Source organism: Felis catus, chromosome E3 (assembly GCF_018350175.1).
Source record: "Felis catus isolate Fca126 chromosome E3, F.catus_Fca126_mat1.0, whole genome shotgun sequence".
Classification (NCBI taxonomy): domain Eukaryota; kingdom Metazoa; phylum Chordata; class Mammalia; order Carnivora; family Felidae; genus Felis; species Felis catus.
Window position 1 is genome coordinate 39950520 of NC_058383.1, and position 15054 is coordinate 39965573.

General features: G+C 58.6%; 1 protein-coding gene across 3 annotated transcripts in view; it reads left to right on the forward strand.

Moving 5' to 3' along the window:
• CLCN7 (chloride voltage-gated channel 7) overlaps positions 1 to 15054 on the forward strand; it is a 29332-nt gene that overhangs the window by 6381 nt on the left and 7897 nt on the right. For 2 of the 3 annotated variants that reach the window (XM_023247016.2, XR_006590926.1), the window contains 10 exons: positions 10395 to 10466; positions 10585 to 10650; positions 10982 to 11114; positions 11336 to 11445; positions 12038 to 12118; positions 13077 to 13139; positions 13259 to 13342; positions 13971 to 14064; positions 14299 to 14363; positions 14812 to 14928. In XM_023247016.2, coding sequence (XP_023102784.1) covers positions 10395 to 10466; positions 10585 to 10650; positions 10982 to 11114; positions 11336 to 11445; positions 12038 to 12118; positions 13077 to 13139; positions 13259 to 13342; positions 13971 to 14064; positions 14299 to 14363; positions 14812 to 14928 — 885 coding nt within the window. Of the gene's footprint in view, positions 1 to 5917; positions 5990 to 10394; positions 10467 to 10584; positions 10651 to 10981; positions 11115 to 11335; positions 11446 to 12037; positions 12119 to 13076; positions 13140 to 13258; positions 13343 to 13970; positions 14065 to 14298; positions 14364 to 14811; positions 14929 to 15054 lie in introns of all 3 variants that reach the window. The other variant, XM_023247015.2, reaches the window with a different exon arrangement.

Below are 15054 nucleotides of genomic sequence, written 5' to 3' on the forward strand. Positions count from 1 at the left end.
AGAGACAGAAGAGGTCACAGTTGGTTCCATTCTTTTAAAAAAAAATTTTTTTTAACGTTTATTTATTTTTGAGACAGGGAGAGACAGAGCATGAACGGGGGAGGTTCAGAGAGAGGGAGACACAGAATCTGAAACAGGCTCCAGGCTCTGAGCTGTCAGCACAGAGCCTGACGTGGGGCTCAAACTCACGGACCACGAGATCATGACCTGAGCCGAAGTCGGCCGCTCAACCGACTGGGCCACCCAGACGCCCCTGGTTCCATTCTTGAAGAGTGCGAGACCCTCAGGCAGGCCGATGGCTGGGAAAGGATGAAAGGTGTGTTTGGGATCCTGTGCGAGTTTGGAAAGTAGGTGGGAGTGGGGAGAGAGGCGGGTGGGACCTGCAGGGGACAGCTGCTGGCTTTGAATTTGGCTGTATCTTGCGGAGAGCGCTGCAGGAAGCTGGCCGTTCCAGCCTGAAAGGATCGTAGCCCGCTGTGTGTGGACTGGCACACGGGAGACTGTAGGCATTTGAGCTGAAAGTGTCGCTCCGCACCCCGGGAGGCGAGCCCTGCAGCCTCCTCTGCCTCAGCGTCCCCGCCCGCAGAAAGGTCCGTGTGTGTGCTGCGCTCAGCGCTGTGCCCGTCCCAGCCGGCCAGCGGTAGCCGCTGTTCGTAGTCTTCGCGTTGGGAATGGCAGCACGAACGTGACTGTCCTTGGGTTGTCGTTCACGGGGTGACTCCGCTGGAGGCTGATGGGATTCCTCGACGCTGGCCTTTTGGTGAGAGGGTCTGCTCTGGGCCCGCAGGCCGAGCTCAGCGTTAGGCTCGGGGGCGCCCTGGTGCTGCTCTCAGTCCCGGGTCCATTTGGACTAAAATGACATCCCAGGCCAGCAACCCCCCCGCAGGAATGTTCTAGTGAATCAGACGCGGGAGCTTGTCTTGGCCACCTACTGGCCCTCTGGGGTTTGTTGCATTGTGTCCAGAGTCGCGTGGTGGTGGTGGTGGTGCCACCGCGGCGTGGGCGTAGCCTGCTCCGCTCCTGAAGAAGCTGTTGTGGGCAGTGCCTGCCGGGTGACCTCCCTGCCAGGCTGCTGAGTGCCCCGTGGGGAGCAAGCACGGTGGGCAGGGTGGACTGGCGACCCTCCTGAGCTCAGCCGCCTGCCCGGAAGGAAGCAGGCTGCTCTGAGCCACCTATGGGATTCTGTTCCCTTGGGCAGGCCCCTGGGCCCATGGGGCCGGAGTGTGGGGTGATGGTGACTTATCAGCGAGTCACTGCCGTTGTGCTGCTGGGACAAGAAGAGGGTGTGGTCAGCCAGTCATGGTTACGTATGTGGGTAGCGGGGAGCGGAGCATTTGGAGGACTTCTGGGGGAAATCTGAGGCAGAAGCAGATGCTTCAGCGGTGGGGGGTGGGGTGTCTGCAGGGTTTGTAAATGCAGGACGTTTCCAGGGACCTCAGCCTTGGGAAGATCTGCCTGGGACACCTTAGGGTCAGGAGGCGGGTAGCACTGTCAGGTTAGTGTTTAGAATCGATTCCAGGGATCTTCTCTGGAAGCTGGGTTACCTCCGGGTCTTCCCTGGTGACCTTGGAGCCGCAGACCACAGTCGGGGAGCGCCATGGGCCAGGGCGCGGTGTTCGGGGAATCTGCCCGGGCGGCTCATCCGTCGTCCTCCCCAGCCCCTTGAGTGCTGGACATAAGCGAGCCCCCCGTCTTTCTCCTCGGTGGTTTCTAGCACCTCGTCATTCCATCCTGGAAGTTCCTCTGCCTTGGCGTCTGTGTCCTGTCCTCCCTTTCTGTCTGCCCAGCCCCACCTTGGAGGGTTCAGGCTGGTTGCCCCACTGCCCTCCATGAGGGCTCCCCAGATGGGTGTCCCTCTTGTCTTTAGTACCACTCAGGCAGGGTCAGCGTGGGTGGGACAGACCCCTGTCGTCAGCAAGGAGGCAGGCTGGAGAGCTGAGGGCCAAGACCAGGCCCAGACCTAGACAGAACGTCCGGGGAAGCCTCCCGGGCAGAGGCCATGGTGGCGTTCCCGTCCCAGACGATTCCGCCCGCCATCCCCTGCCCCCTCTGCACGGCTCACTCCTCGATGGGGCTCAGCCTGCCGGCCTCCTCGCCCGCCTGACCCAGCGTGCCAGGTTCTCACAGGCTCCCTCGGGTTTGCACTCGGTTTACAGGCGCCTGTCTGCTTGCCTGTGTGCCCCTGGCCGCTGCGGCCCTGTCCTCAGTGTGGAGCATGGACCTTGGCGGCCGTCAGAATGCGGCACGGTCGAATAGAACAAGAGACAGCTTGTAAGTTTTAATTTTTTTTTAATTAAAAAAATTTTTTTTAATGTTTACATAGTTTTGAGAGAGACGGAGACGGAACATGAGTGGGGGAGGGGCAGAGAGAGAGGGAGACACAGAATCCGAAGCAGCTGCAGGCTCCGAGCTGTCAGCACAGAGCCTGATGCAGGGCTTGAACTCACAGACTGCAAGGTCATGACCTGATCCAAAGTCGGACGCTTAACTGACTGAGCCACCCAGGCGCCCCAATAAGTTGCTTCTAAACTTTTGCTTTATATTTGAGTAAAAACGTACGACAGAACTTGGCACCTTAACCAGTCTTTAGGGTACGGTTCAGTGGTGTCAGATGCATTCATGTTGTGCAATTGTCCCCACTGCCCGTCAGGGAACTCGCCCGCCTTGCACAACTGAAACACTGGCGCCCCAGCCCCTCCCCAGCCTGGCGCCCACTTTTCTACTTCCCGTCTTTGTAGACCCGAGTAGGAACCGCGCTGTGGTGTACGTGCAGTCACAGCGTCTGTCTTGCCGCGGCCAGCTGCCGTCTCTCAGCATAACATCCCTAAGGTTTCTCCGCGTCGTAGCAGATTGCAGAATCTACTTCCTTTTCGAGGCCAGACCGTCTTCTTTTGCATATGTGGACCCCAGTGGATTTATCCGTTCATCCGTCAAGAGACACTTGGGTTCCCCCGCAGCCCCCCGCCCCGTGGCCTGATCATGCTTCCATGAGTGGGGTGTGCAAGGGTCTCTTCAGGTCCCTGCTTCCAGCTCTACAGTGTACCCCCAAGGTGGGGTTGCTGGGTCAAGTGGTCATCTTGTGCTGAATTGTCCGAGGAGCCACCAGGCTGTGTGCCGCGGCCGCCGCACCATCACGCCCCCGACCCCGGCACACAGGGCTCGGGCTCCTGGGCACCCCTGCCGCATTCACGACTCCGGGCTTTGGTGGTGGTCGTTCTGACAGGTGTGAGGTGGCATCTGGTGGTTTGGATGTGCATGGCTCTGGTGACATCGAGCACATTGTTCTGTGCTCACTGGCCATATGCATCTTGCCTTTGGAGACGTGTACTCGGGGCCTCTGCCCACTTTTGTGATTGGCTTCTTTTTGTGGTTGACTTGTGGGAGTTCTTCAGGGTTAAGGTGCTTGAGTCCTTTCAGAAGCGCGATTCACAGCACGTTCTCCCTCTCTGCAGGCTGCCTTCCCCTCTGTTGTGTCTTCTGATGCACGGGGGTTTTTTGGCAGGTCCCATTTGCACGTGCTTTTGTTTTTCATTTTAAAAATAACTATGGATTTACAGGAAGTTGACAAGGCCATACAGAGCGGCCCGAGCGCCTTGCCCCCATTTCCTTCACTGCGTCAGTCCCCGTAGTGACAGCACAGCGCTGAAACCGGGACACTGATGTTGGCACATGGGCGGTTCTCCGCCCTACGTCATGCAGGTGCCTCCGTGTGACCGCCACCGCAGTCAACGTGCAGACCGTGTGGGTCGGCACGAGGCTCCCTCGTCCTGCCTCTTGTGGTCACCCCTCCCGCACCCCGATCCGTTCTCGTCCCCCAGACCCGACGTTTCCAGAGAGTCATGTCCGTGCAGCTGCACAGTGTGTAATCTCTGGGATCTTCACACCCTAGAGATTCCGTCCCGGCTGTTGTGCGTATCAGTAATTTGAGGAGCTCGTATGTCACCTCACCCGTGTTTAAGAGAAACAGACACGACATGAAATAAATCACTGAGCTTCACGTAAATGGTTTTTCTCACCATGAAAGATGTTGGGCCTTGAAGCCCAGAAAAGACGTGGAGAAGCTGGGGTGGGGGGGTGGGGTGGGTGCTTCACCTCCACTGCCGTCACGCGGTCCGGGTCCAGCGTGCTCTGCTGGGGTGCGGTCCACCCTCCACACCTGGCAGCCTCTGTGTCACCTGAGCACGGGGGACCGTGCCCACTGGACCCTTCTTGCCGCACCTCTCCGGAGGTGATGCATGTGCGGCGGCCTGGCCCCTGCAAACCGTTTAGACGCCAGAGGAAGCACTTTGCGGGTCCCGACTTTGGGCACCCTTTTTGCGGAGGAGTGATTGCCTGGTGTCCTCGAGCTCCTTTCGTGATCACCGGAGAATAAGTGGCTCCGTCTGCCGGCTCGAAGCGCAGACCACCGTCTCCAGATGCCCCTCACTTCAGCGCTCAGTTCCGCCCAGGCGTTGTTCAGCTGGGTTGTCCACGCTTGCGCCCCGTCCGCCGGCCGGTCAGCGTGTGTGGATGTGCGCCCAAGGAAGTGCACTCGGTGTTGGCCGCACTCAGGCTTGCGGCCGGGGGCGGTGGCCCAGGACCCCTCCGGGTCCACACATCCTGTCTGCAGAGCAGAGGCTGTTCCAGGTCCAGGCGACCTCCTGGCTGCGGTTCCCTCGAGAACTGGGACCTCTCGCCGGCCCAGCGCAGTCGTCAGCGGGGCTGGCCCTCCTGCCCAGGGCGTGAAGCCGGGGAGCCCCGTCCTGCCTTTCTGCTCAGATTCAGCAGTTTGGGGCCGTTCCCGATCGTTTTTAAGAGAGAACCAGATGTTTCTGTCGGTAGCCCCGCTCTACCAGAACTCGCTGCACGTGTGTGGACGGACGTGCCCACCTGCACACGGGACAGGGGTCCTCACGGGAACACGCAGCACTGTGGGGTGAGCGTGGGCCCCATGGATGCCTGAGCCCGCAGACAGGACGAAGTGAGAGGTCGACAGCAGTGACTGGTAACGAAATAGGACAGTCGTGACGACGTCCCGTCTCAGAAGGTACGCGAATGCGGTCTCCCTCTCCAGGCGTCGTACTGTTGTCGTGCACGCGCCCTCGCTCCTTGGAGGACGCCAGGTGGCAGGATGCCCACGTGACGAGGTGGAGGGAGGCGGCTGGCGCCTTGTGATGTGGCGCCAGGTGGCTGCTGACCTTGTGACCGCCCATCAGGAGGAGGGTCATCTGCCTGCTGACCACGCGGCGGGAACCGTGGCCGGGGGGCTGGTGTCTGATTCGTTCTCGTGCTGCGTCCTGTCCTCTGCGTCTGGGCCGACCCCCAGCGCAAGGCGCCCAGCTGCATGTGCCCTCCTCAGAGAAACCACGAGTCACGTTTCGGTGCCAGTATGTTCCACGCAGTACTTGGGACATACTTAACGCTGCAACATGATGTTTCTCTGAAGTGCGAACGTTGGCCAGTCCCCCGACGTGGCCGGGCGGTGGGTGTAGGAAGAACCATGCGCCCGGGTGTCTGTCCTCTGTGGCTGACCCGCCCCCGGGCCCAGGAGCCCGGCCCCGCTTCAGAGGCACCCTGGGGGTGCGGGCGCCCTGACCACACGTCTGGAGGGGCTGCGTGGAGACCTGTGACAGGTCCCCGCCTGCCGGAGCCTCCCGGTCTCCCGACGACGAGACGCAGGAGGATGGGTGGGGTGGGGGGAGCCTGGAGGACGCTCGCGTGGGCGTCCTGCAGCCCTTGGTCCCCGGGGCTGGCAGCTGTCTGCAGTTTCGGTAGAGCGGAGGAGGGCCCGGCCTCTGGGCCCAGGAAGGCCTGGGCTTCCCGTTCAGGGGCTCGACTCGTCCCGGGCCCCCCGCCGGCCGTGCGGTAGGGTGGGGGGCCCCAGATGAGTCAGCACCGCCTGTGGCTGAGCGCCCTGTGATTTCTCTCATGCTTCCAGTCACCACGCTCAGCGTTTTTCCGGATCGGACAGATGAGCAACGTGGATCTGGATGACGAGCTGCTCGACCCCGTGAGTGCTAGACTCATCCCCTACCCTTCGCCTCTCACCACCCACTCCTTCCTCCTGTGGGGGTGCCGCCCGGCAGGGGGCGGACGGGGAGCGCCGAACACGAAGGTGGTGGACGGCCGGCAGGGCCGGGCAGAGCAGGGGGGCAGCCGTGGGTCGTGCAGAGCTCAGGGACAAAATGACCAGCTGTCTCGCGGGGACCCCAGAGCCTGGGCGACCGAGGGTCTGCTTGCCCTGAGGCTGAGCCACGTGAGCAGAGATGGGGCAGCGCGAGCCGGGAGGGAACACTGAGCGAGAGTGTCATGTGGGAGCACGAGACAGCTGGGGAAAGGCCAGGGGAACAGGCACCACCCGGGGGAGAGGGGCCTCGAGTGGGCCGGAGGGGGACTCTGGGGACAAGGACCTCAGGGGTGAGGGACCTTTGGACAGCGTGATGCCCTCTTGCCCTGCCCCGTGCCGAGCTGTCCGCCCCCCCCCCCCCGGCTCCCCCGACTTGCATTTGATTTCCTCCTCGGTGCCTCGTGGTTCGGACCTGCATTTCTGTGATGGCTGGTGGCAGCCCTCCATATGTCTTCTTTGCAGAAATGTCTGTTCCCATTCTGTGCCGTTTTTATCAGGTTATTTGTGTTTTCGTTATTGGGTTGTAAGAATTCTTTAACTTTTTTAAAGATTTTATTTACTTATTTTTAAATTTATATTCAAATTAGTCAGCATGTAGTGCAACAGTGATTCCCGGAGTAGATTCCTTAGTGTCCCTCCCCCATTTAGCCCATCCCCCCTCCCACACCCCCTCCAGCAACCCTCCGTTTGTTCTCCATATTGATGAGTCTCTTCTCTTTTGTCCCCCTCCCTGTTTTGATATTATTTTTGTTGCCTTTCCCTTAGGTTCATCTGTTTTGTCTCTTAAATTTTTTTTGAATGTTTACTTTTGAGAGAGAGAGAGAGAGAGACAGAGCATGAGTGGGGGAGGGGCAGAGAGAGAGGGAGACACAGAATCCGAAACAGGCTCCAGGCTCTGAGCTGTCAGCACAGAGCCTAGCCCCGGGCTCCAACCCACAAACCGCGAGATCATGACCTGAGCTGAAGTCGGACGCTCAACCGACTGAGCCACCCAAGCGCCCCTCATCTGTTTTGTCTCTTAAAGTCCTCATAGGAGTAAAGTCCTATGATATCTTTGTCTGACTAATTTCACTTAGCATAATACCTTCCAGTTCCATCCACGTAGTTGCAAATGGCCAGATTTCATTCTTTTTGATTGCTGAGTAATATTCCATCATGTATATATTCCACATCTTCTTTTCCATTCATCCATCGATGGACATTTGGGCTCTTTCCATACTTTGGCTCTTGTCGATAGTGCTGCTATAAACATGGGGGTGCATGTGTGCCTTTGAAACAGCACACCTTGGGGCGCCTGGGTGGCTCAGTCAGTTAAGCGTCCGACTTCGGCTCAGGTCATGATCTCGCGGTCCGTGAGTTCGAGCCCCGCGTCAGGCTCTGTGCTGACAACTCAGAGCCTGGAGCCTGTTTCGGACTCTGTGTCTCCCTCTCTCTCAGGCCCTCCCCCGTTCATGCTGTGTCTCTCTCTGTCTCAAAAGTAAAATAAAATAAAAGTTAAAAAAAAAAATTAAAAAAAAAAAAAGAAAAAAAAGAAACAGCACACCTGTATCCCTTGGATAAATGCCTAGCAGGGCAATTGCTGGGTCGTAGGGTAGTTCTATTTTTAATTTTTTGAGGAATCTCCATACTGTTTTCCAGAGTGGCTGCACCAGCTTGCATTCCCACGAATTCTTTAATTTTGATGAACTCCAGTTAACTATTTCTTTCTGTTGTTACTGTACCTTTGCTGTCTTATGTAAGAAGCCACTGCCTAGTCCAAGGTCATGAAGATTTTCTCCTGTGTTTTCTTCTGAGACTTCTTTGATTTTAAAGATTGTGTTTGTTTTGGGGGAGAGAGAGAGAGAATGCCCATATGCACAGGCATACGAGTGGAGGAGGGGCAGAGAGAGAGAGAATCCCAAGCAGGCTCTGTGCTGCCCACACGGAGCCCGACTTGGGGCGTGATCCCACAACCCTGGGGTCATGACCTGACCTGAGATCTATGCTCAACCGACTGAGCCACCCAGACGCCTCGAGAGTTCTATGATTTTGGGTCTTGAATCTGTTTGTCACTGATTTTGTCTGATGGAAGGTGAGGGTAGAGCTTCACTCTTTTGGATGTGGACGTCCAGTTCCCTAGCACCGTTTCTCAGAAAAACCCTTCTTCTTTCCACACTGAGTTGTGTTGGCACCATGTTCAAAAGTCAGCCATCCACGTGAGCCTCTGGGTCCCCCTTGTCTCCACCGATCCCTGTGTCTGTCCTGGAGCCAGGGCCACACTGTCCGGGGGACCAGAGCTTTCATGTGAGTCTTGAAACTAGGAAGTGAGTGTCCTCCAACTTTGTTCTCCTTTTTCAAGCTCGTATTGGCCGCTGGAGACCCCTTGTGTTTCTGTGTGGTTTTTAAGCATGTCGGTTTCTTTGAGGACGCCAGCTGGGGCGGCCCGGGACTCGCCGCTTCTTCTTAGTGCTCAGTCCTCTGACCTGTGAGCACAGTGTGTCTGTCCACATATTCACATCTCTAGGTTCTCTCAGCGGTACGTTGTGGTTTTCAGCACACACGTCTTACGCTTCCCTCGGTAAATGTATTTTAGGAGTAAGTATCATTTCATATACTGTACTTTTGGTGCTAACGTAAGTAGGGTTCTCTTAATTTCATTTTTGGTTCATTGCAGGCATTTAGAGATGTGTTTGATATTTGCGTGCTGATCGCATATCCTTCAATCTTACTGAATGCGTTATAGTTTTAATAATTTTTTAGTATGTTTTTTGAGGTTTTGTGTATACAAGATCATGTCACCTGCAAATAGAGAGTTTTGTTTCTTCCTTTCCACTCTGGATGCCTTTTCTCTCTTGTTGCCTGATGGGCCTGGTGGAGCCTCCAGGACGAGGTCGAGTAAAGTGACCATCCTCGTCTCGTTCCTGGTCTTCCGGGAGGAGCTTCGGTCCTTCGCCATCGAGGGTGATGACTGACGCCGCGACCAGGTTGACGTGGTTCTTTTCTTTGTGACATATTTTTGTCATGAAGGAGTGTCAAATTTTTATCAGGCACTTTTTCTGAACTTACTGAGATGCTTGTGTGGATTTTTTCCTTTATTCTTTTGAAACGGTATTGAACTGTTTTTACTCAACCACACTTGGGACACCAAGTGTGTGGGTTTTCCTCGCCAAGCAGTTCTCTGCAGACGTCGACCGGGTATCCTACAACTTAACTCAGTTCTGACACTCTTATCCGGCATTATGCAGACGCCCGGGGCTGAGGGCCCAGTCCCACGAGACCACCCCCTCTTCCGATGCCAGTCACAAATCCAGGCTGTCACCTGTGCTTCTGATCCATCGGCTCTGAGTCGGGGTTCTCATGCCCACCCCCCCTTCTCAGCCTCCATAATTTGCTAGAACGGCTCACAGAACTCAGGGAAACCCTCACTCATGTTTACTGGTCCATCGTCAAGGATAGGACTCTCGGGAACAGGCACCCTGCAGAAAGGCCATGGGATTTCGGAGCTGGGTGCCGGCCCCTGGGACAGACCAACAATGTATTTCCCATGGTTCCATAAACATGACATTACTTGATTTTCGGACGTTAAGCCAGCCTCACGTCCCTGAGATAAACCTGCCTTGGTCATGGTGCCGAGGGATCCGATGCGCTGGTTCCTCGTCCAGGACTTAGTGTCTGCATTCCTAAGGGGGTGTGCCTGTGCCCTCCTGTCTTGTGGCACCCTCGTCTGGCTCTAGGGTCCACAGACTACTGGCTTCATAGAACAGATGGACACATGTCCCCTCCCCTTCTCGTTTGTGCTTGCTCTTAAAAAAAATTTTGGGGGGGGGGGGCGCCTGGGTGGCTCAGTCGGTTAGGCGTCAGACTTCGGCTCAGGTCACGATCTCACGGTTTGTGGGTTCGAGCCCCGCGTCGGGCTCTGTGCTGATGGCTCAGAGCCTGGAGCCTGCTTCGGATTCTGTGTCTCCCTTTTTCTCTGACCCTCCCCCGTTCATGCTCTGTCTCTCTCTGTTTCAAAAATAAATAAAAACGTTAAAAAAAATTAAAAAAAAAATTTTTTAAATAATGCGTGTTTATTTTTGAGAGAGAACGAGCAGGGGAGGGGCAGACAGGGAGACAGAATTCGAAGCAGGCTCCAGGCTCTGAGCTGTCAGGACAGAGCCCGACGTGGGGCTCAAACCCACAAACCGTGAGATCGTGACCTGAGTCGAAGTCGGGTGCTTATCCGACTGAGCGCCGCAGGTGCCCCCCTGTGGTTTCTTCTTAAATGTGCTGGCTCGTCAAGTGTGTGGCTCTACTCTTTCTCCTACAGGACTTGGAACCCCCTCACCCTTTCCCCAAGGAGATCCCGCACAACGAGAAGCTCCTGTCCCTCAAGTACGAGGTGGGCCTCCTTCCTCTGGGCCCCACCCCAAGCAGCCCCTGGGCACCTGTCCCCCGCCCCCGCCCCACGTGAAGCTGGAGCGTGGGGTCAGGCGTGGCGTTGTGTCTGCCGCCCGCAGAGCTTGGACTACGACAACAGCGAGAACCAGCTCTTCCTGGAGGAGGAGCGGCGGATCAACCACACGGTGAGTCTGCGTGGGCCGCCCACGCCGCTGCCCCGCGCTGCCCTGGCCCCATCTCCCTCCCCCTCCGTGGTCCTCGCACCTCCATCCCTTCTGCAAGAGACACCAGTGTGGGGCCCCGTGTGGGAGCGGCTGTGTCCTGTGGGTGGCGGAGGCCGCCTGCGCCCAGGCGCCCAAGGTGGCGGCCTCTGATGGCAAATCGGTTGGGAAGGCCCACTGCCTCTGAGATGACCAGAGGCTGCCTCCCCGTGATGCGGGGTCCGTGTGTAGTGTGCCGTTCCCGGTGGGGGCCTCCCCCCCGCACCTGCTTCTGATGGGCACCCCCCCCCCATAGGCCTTCCGAACGGTGGAGATGAAGCGCTGGGTCATCTGTGCCATGATCGGGATCCTCACGGGCCTCGTGGCCTGCTTCATCGACATCGTGGTGGAGAACGTGGCTGGCCTGAAGTACAAGGTCGTCAAGGACAGTATCCTTCGTCTGTGGTCCCCAGCACAGGAGGGTCCACCGGCAGCGAAGCCTCTGAGCCCCGCGTGTGTGCTATCAAGGGCGGGGAGGTGTGGCTGCGTGCCCGTGTCTGTCACGGCCGGGAGGTGACCGTCCGGTCAGTGCGCAGCTCCTGGCGCTTGGGGCTCGGGAGGCCGGGCCGCAGGAGAGAGCAGGAAAGTTTTCATCCTTGACGAGCCCTCGACATCGACAAGTTCACGGAGCGGGGAGGGCTGTCCTTCTCCCTTCTGCTGTGGGCCACCCTCAATTCCGCATTCGTGCTCGTCGGCTCCGCCATCGTCGCGTTTGTGGAGGTAGGGCCACCAGGAGGTCGAGGCAGGGGCGCCTGCGTGGGTGGGAGCCCTGACACTGTGCTGGCCGGGTGGGCGTGGCTACACTGCTGGGGCCTCCGGCACAGGTGTTAAACGTCCAGTCACCCCCGACCCCAGGGCGCCGGGCTCCTGCCCCGCTCAGCGAGGACTGTGGGGCCGGCCCAGGTGGAAGGGACCCCCCGTGTCTCTCAGAAGCCTGCCTTCCTTCGCCTGCCCCTTTGCCTCTCCCTTGTCGTGGGTATAGCATCCAGAAGCTTCTGTGTGGGGTGCTGTGCGGTGCCCTCCCCCCCGGCCCCTCGGCCAGTGTGTGGCATGTGCCTCCTGTCTGTCTTGTAGCGTCCCCCCCCCCTCGTGCCCTCTTGGGGACACCGGGCTTCCTTTCCTCTCCTTTCCCCACCCCTCCCGTGGTCTGCCGACCCCGGTGGTCACTGCCTGGGGGGTGAAGAGAGAATCCCTCCGTGGGGCAGCTGTTCCCCGTGTGGGGCCCCGCGTGGCTGTGTCCTCCTGGGCCGAGTGGTGGCTGCGGCCCCTCGCTACCTGACCCGGCTCAGTGCCGGCCTCTGCCTCCTTCCAGCCGGTCGCTGCCGGCAGCGGGATCCCCCAGATCAAGTGCTTCCTCAACGGGGTGAAGATCCCGCATGTGGTCCGGCTCAAGGTGAGGCCCGGAGGGGGCGCGTGGCTGGCAGCAGGCGCTCCGCGTGGGGTTCTCGCGGGGTCGGGAGCTCCCGGTTTGCCCACCTGCACGTGGGGACCGGCCCAGACGGACTCTGTGTGCTGCCCGTGAGCACGTGCGTGGATTTTGCGTAATCTTGCTTTGGAAGGTGGTGAGGTTTTCTCTTAGCGCTTTAAGTCCTGCCCAAATGCTGAAATGGGGTATCTGTTAGGGTCACGGCGGTGTGGAACCTAAGTTCTGCGTGGTGGTTAATGTTTCCAAACGAGAACAGCTCTGGTAGAGTGGTGGGTACGCTTGCCGTGACGCTTCTCTTGTTCTTAAAATTGTCCTTGATGTTCGTTACACTTACTGTCTTTGGCACCCTGTTTCTGAGGAGGTTGGGGGGGTCAGGAGCGTGGTCCCTCCGTGGTCCTTTCCGGTGTTGGGTCGGCATGCCTCAGCCAGAGGCTTCTCACCCCGTCTGGGGAGAGGGGGTGCTCCTGGGGGCCGGCAGCTGTGCACTGGGGGTGACGCCCCGGGGGAGGCCCCGTGCCCTGCTGCAAAGGGCAGGACTCGCCTCGGAGCCGCCGGGAGCAGCGTCTGCCCCGTTGCTACCACACGGGTAGCCAGGCGGCGTGGGCAGCGACCCTGGCAGGTGGTCGGCAGAGAAATGCACCCGGGGGCCCGGAGGAGCCGTACCTCCTGCTGCTTTCTGCTCCCTGGGACACACGAGTACTCAGGGTAGAAAATGGGAAGATTAAGGAAGTCAGGAAAGAATCAGCCGGGAGCCCGGCTCCGAGGACGCCTGCGGTAGACGCGTGGGCCCTCCCCACCTGCCTTGTCTCGTGGGGCTGGGGCTGGACACGTAGTCAGGATTGCTTCACGTTTACAGCTTTGCTACAGGTTCCCAGACCGCGTGGCCTTCGATCAGAGACTCGATGTGTTTTCCCTTGTATTCTAGACCCTCGTGATCAAAGTGTCTGGAGTGATCCTGTCTGTGGTGGGCGGACTGGCAGTGGGAAAGGTAACGGAGCGCGTGTGGTGCCGTCCTAGCCTGAGTCCCCCGCGCTCTGCCTGCGACCCGAGGCCACTGTGTTCTCTCGGAGCCACGCTTGTCTGAGGGCGGCTGTCCTGTGCTTCTAGGAGGGGCCGATGATTCACTCGGGCTCTGTGATCGCCGCCGGGATTTCCCAAGGGAGGTCAACGTCGCTGAAACGAGATTTCAAGGTGAGTTCTCTCCTGCCGACACGGACGACCACGCATCCCTGGGAGGCTCCGCCAGGACCTTGGCCTCTCCCGCGACCATCCCCAAGGCACGCAGAACGAGGAGGCAAGAGTGACTCATGGACACATTGAAGAGGCTTAGTTTCGGGACCTGTTCCAGAGCACTTTTGTCACGTTTCCCCTAAAAGCCACCACGTTTTGATGGCTAGTGCGCTGAGTTGACGTGGGAATGCACACGTTCGTTGTTTTTATAAGCAGAGTCTTAGATTTTTCCATCAAGAACGTGTTTTCAGCTCATCTGTTCGCAGTTGGCGGTGGGGTTTTGAGTTTCTAACGTGTCTCTTAGGCAGACTGTGACATGTCCTGGTTGTTGTGAATGGGTGTCTTCGGTCCCCTCTCTCCGTTGTTGGCGTGCAAGGGTGCGTTCAGCGTGTGTCGCCTCGTCAGCTCTCTGGTCTTTGTGAATGCAAGTCGATGGCTGTCCCGAGACGCCTTCATGTCTCCTCCTCCCTGCCCCCCTCTGCCTTCGGGCCCTGTCTCCGTGGCCTCTGGCTGATCTCGGCCCTTTCTCAGTGAAGTGCCCTCGGGGAGGCTGGCTGAGCCCCGCTCTCCCCGTTTCTTCCTGTTGTAGATCTTCGAGTACTTCCGCAGAGACACGGAGAAGCGGGACTTCGTCTCAGCGGGAGCTGCGGCCGGAGTGTCCGCTGCATTTGGAGCCCCTGTGGGTGAGGAGGGCGGCCTGTGCCGGGGAGGTCTCCGTGCCCACTGTGTGGAGGAGAGTTCTTGGTGTTGGCAGACTTTGAGCTCGGGGTGAGGATGGGCACGTGCCCCCGAGAGGCCCTGTGGCCGCCCTTGACGGTCTTGGGGCCCTGGGGTCTCGTGGGGCAGGGGCTGTGGTAGATGCGGGGTCCCCCGCGGCCTGGGTCAGCGCGGCAGTGCCGGGCTGCTTGCCATTCTAGGTGGGGTGCTGTTCAGCTTGGAGGAGGGCGCCTCCTTCTGGAACCAGTTCCTGACGTGGAGAATAGTAAGTCTGTGGAGGGCCGCTCCCTCGCTGGAGTCAGGCACTGCCAGTCCCTGGCCTCTGCTGTCTGGCGGGCCCCTGCTCCTGGGGAGACGTCCCCTGACGTGCTGGGAGCCGTGCACCCTGTGGGTCTGTCATGGCCGGCCCTGCCCATCACTTGACCTGAGCCGCTGCCCGTCTCCCGTCGGCCGCGGGCCTTGTTTGCCACCTGCTCTCCTGCTTATCAGGACCCCAGACCCTGCACAGCTAGTCCCTCAGCTCCATCACTGGCTTGGCCCAATGCTCATCCACACAAGGCAGTGACCCACTCGTCCAGCCGCGAGGGGCCAGCCTCGGGAGGGTCTTCAGACACCTTCTAAGTGACAGGGGAAGGCCCCCACCCAGCCTCCTGGCTCTGGGACTTCGGCCCAATGGGCTTGGTTCTGATGGCGCTCGTCCTCTCTGCCTACAGTTCTTTGCTTCCATGATTTCCACGTTCACCCTCAATTTTGTCCTGAGCATTTATCATGGAAACATATGGGACCTGTCGAGCCCAGGACTGATCAACTTTGGAAGATTTGACACAGAGGTAATATAATGTGCTCCTGCGTCCTTCCCGGTTCTTTCTTAGTGTGGGGCCAAGATCATCCCGGGATGATTCCGGTTCATTCTGAGAATGTGGACTGTAGAGAAATAGCTGGTTTTAGCTGCATGA